This window comes from Hordeum vulgare, chromosome 2H (assembly GCF_904849725.1).
Source record: "Hordeum vulgare subsp. vulgare chromosome 2H, MorexV3_pseudomolecules_assembly, whole genome shotgun sequence".
NCBI lineage: Eukaryota > Viridiplantae > Streptophyta > Magnoliopsida > Poales > Poaceae > Hordeum > Hordeum vulgare.
This window is the reverse complement of record NC_058519.1, coordinates 29,305,925-29,308,865: the sequence shown is the minus strand read 5'-3', so window position 1 is coordinate 29,308,865 and position 2,941 is coordinate 29,305,925. Positions and strand designations below refer to the sequence as shown.

The 2,941-nt window shown below is 41.6% G+C and overlaps 1 protein-coding gene across 1 annotated transcript; it reads right to left on the bottom strand.

The window, feature by feature from the left end:
* Positions 1–421: 421 nt before the first annotated feature.
* LOC123425179 (protein FAR1-RELATED SEQUENCE 5-like) lies at positions 422–1,629 on the bottom strand. Its single transcript, XM_045108856.1, has 3 exons — positions 1,601–1,629; positions 775–1,465; positions 422–690 (listed from the first exon to the last, which is right to left on the bottom strand). The coding sequence occupies exons 2-3, from the start codon at positions 1,196–1,198 to the stop codon at positions 422–424; spliced, it is 693 nt and encodes a 230-aa protein (XP_044964791.1). The 5' UTR covers positions 1,199–1,465; positions 1,601–1,629.
* Positions 1,630–2,941: the final 1,312 nt, after the last annotated feature.

Here is a 2,941-nt window from a genome sequence, read left to right as displayed (position 1 = left end):
GGGCGGACGGCGAGGGGGAGGAGGAGGAGGAGGCGCCAGGGGAGGGAGAGGAGGAGGAGGCGGACGGGGAGGGGGATAATTCTTCCTAATTTTGTGTACTTGATTGGCTCTTCTGTTTTCTTTCCATGTCGGTGCATACATTTTTCTCTGTAGGAAGGTGGAGCACGGTCAGCCTAACTTTAATTGCTAAATGCACACTGTGGTTCTGCGTGGATGGTGGAAAGCCGTTAGATTTTTATTTGTTGGCTAATTGTGTGGTGCTGATTGGTGTTTGTTTTTGTGGAGGTAATAGCTGTGTGTACTTAGGGAAGTTTACGTTTGGTCTTTTATTAGTAGTATAGATGAGAGCAGCAAAATCAGTAATTCCGCAGGAAAGAATGTACATATGTATTCTCAGATTACCTGCAAAATATGGCTTTGCTCATTTCATTCTCAACTCGTATATTTGTGTCATCATTGGGTGATCCTGCAAACTATACTTGTGAATTAGATTCCCCCAGGCTGCTTCGAACTCATCTACAGTGAGCATGTATTCTAAAATCTTGTGTAGCTCATCCCTGAAATCTCTATTCATTGTGTAGACTGGTCCAAGGAACTCCTTTGCACGACGCAAAACATGCCATTTGCACCAGTGGTGTTTTGTTCCAGGTAGCACATTAGCGATAGACAACTCCATTGCACGACATTGGTCTATTTCAATGGTTCCAGTCAACCTTGCAACAAAATATATGGATTAATAATTTTATTTGTTTTATCACCCACGGAGATATATACCTGTCAATATAGTAACCGGTGCCTTGCCTCCCATCAATGACACAAATTCCTTGAATACCCAATCGAATGTTTCCTCCTTTTCGTTCCTCATCATAACACCTCCTAAAATAATACTTTGGAAATGATGGTTTACCCCCACAAACAGGCCGAATGGCATGTCGTACTGATTTGTACGATATGTTGTGTCGAATGTGATTGCGTCGCCAAACATTCTATATTGGTATCTGCTCTTTCCATTCGTCCACATAAGGGCCTGGATCTTGCTGTCGCTGTCAACAAGAACACTATCAGCAAACATAGGGTCATTCTTCTTTAGTTCAGAGAACAGTTCCACTGTCTTCCTGATGTCATCATCTGCAGCCTCTTGGTTCATCCTTTTGCACATGTAGTTGAGTGATCTCTTGTTGAATGGTACGTTTTCCATTGATCCAAAGAAGCTTCCGATGACACAAAAAACCTTTGTTAAGCCAATGTTGTTGCTCCTCAAGTGCTTCACTATATCTTTGGTGTGTGTGTCAATGTTCCTGTGTGATGACCAATGTAGTTTCTCTCCACATGATGATGCTAAATGATGGTTGTGTTCAGACCTGAAGTCATGAATATACCAACCATTGTCGTTAGTGCGGTGTAGCCTGATCAAGGCTTGGCAGTTGCACGCCACCGACTTTGTGTTTTCTTTTTTTGGGCGTCCCTGAAATTAATAAACGAAACGCGTATTAGTACCTGGTCAGATTATGGCATATGGTTGAGTCAGGAGTTAAGGACATGTTGTTCATACTGACGAAATGATGACAACAAACAAGTACACAAGATAAAACGTACTGACCGCGCAACCACAAACGATGTCTTGAACTGTTCTGCTCTTCTGTGCATTTGTCCTGGATTGACTATATCTGATGCCAAAACCAATCTCCCAAGAATAGAGGTTGTAAAACTCAAATGGCTCTGCTAGTGAGTCGAACTCTCGTCCAATCTCAGGAGCAACCACTTGCCCTGACTTCCGGTCAACATAGCTGCGGATTGCTTTCCCCAGCGTGCACACTCTTCCTCGTTTTGGCTCTCTCTGATCTGGTATTTTGCCAAGCCGTATCCTGCACACAATATTGCCATGGGTTCAGAAAAAACAACATAACATAATACCTGCCATTATATTTTTTTGAATTTTCAGCTACGCATGGAAGCTGCACAGTGCAACGCAAGGGGGTGATGATGCTGTGATGAAAGTAAACATGACACTCTAACTGCAACTTAATTTCATACGTTGACTTACAAATTTTTAATGCCGCATATTAAGCAACTGATTATTCAAAAAGTATGGAGTTTGTTTATATTGATTAACACCTTCCTATCTGAGTTTCAATTCCTGACTTGGATTGTATTCACCGACATCTTGCCCCCAATTTGTACCACCTATGTTGTACCTGACATTTCTAAGCAGTTTCGTGGACTTTCTTCTTCATATTTCACTCAGCCCCCATTCTAAGAATCAACACTAGCCTAATCGTAGTACGTACAACAATCTAAGACCGTAAATTGGGACATAATTCTACATAAGAATCAAAGTTCCGCTGATGATTTTAGATGTAATTTTAGTTTATGGTACATACACTATGCATCTTCAGAAATCATATGCATAGTTAATCAATAGAACGTGAAGTGTCCCCATCTTCTGAAATTTCAGAAGATGCATAGTTAATCAATAGAAAGTGAAGTTCCTTCTGGTATGCGCAGTGATTCACCTTCTCTTCCATGTACATTGGTCCTGGTCAGACTTTTGAGAATGAATGGGGTTGGTTGTGGTTGCTTCCATCCCTCTGGGACACTTCAGCAATATAGAGAGAATGAAATTAGCAGGAACAACTACAATCGCTCAACAAAAAAAATACATAAATTAAAGTTGACATTATCCTATAAAGTGCATAATAGTGAACTGAAAATCTGGCACCATGTCACAGCCCAGTTCACTCAAAGTCAAGCAACATGTCACAGCAGAAATACAAAATAGTAAGATACTCTGGGGAAGGAGGATTCTTGAGGAGGGAGGAGTTTTTCTGAATGCATACCAGCGGCACAGACACCTTTGTTGCTACTGACCCCGTTTCTCCTTCATCATCCGGCGTCGGAGGGGAAATGTCGAATTCTTCTTGCTCTCCATTGGATTGCCATT

What these genes read in the sequence shown, in the direction of transcription:
- LOC123425179 (XM_045108856.1), bottom strand. Translation starts at nt 1,198, where the DNA reads ATGGAAAACGTACCATTCAACAAGAGATCACTCAACTACATGTGCAAA. An exon ending in ACCGGTTACTATATTGACAG is followed by an intron (nt 691 to 774) that starts GTATATATCTCC and finishes CCATTGAAATAG; the next exon opens with ACCAATGTCGTGCAATGGAG.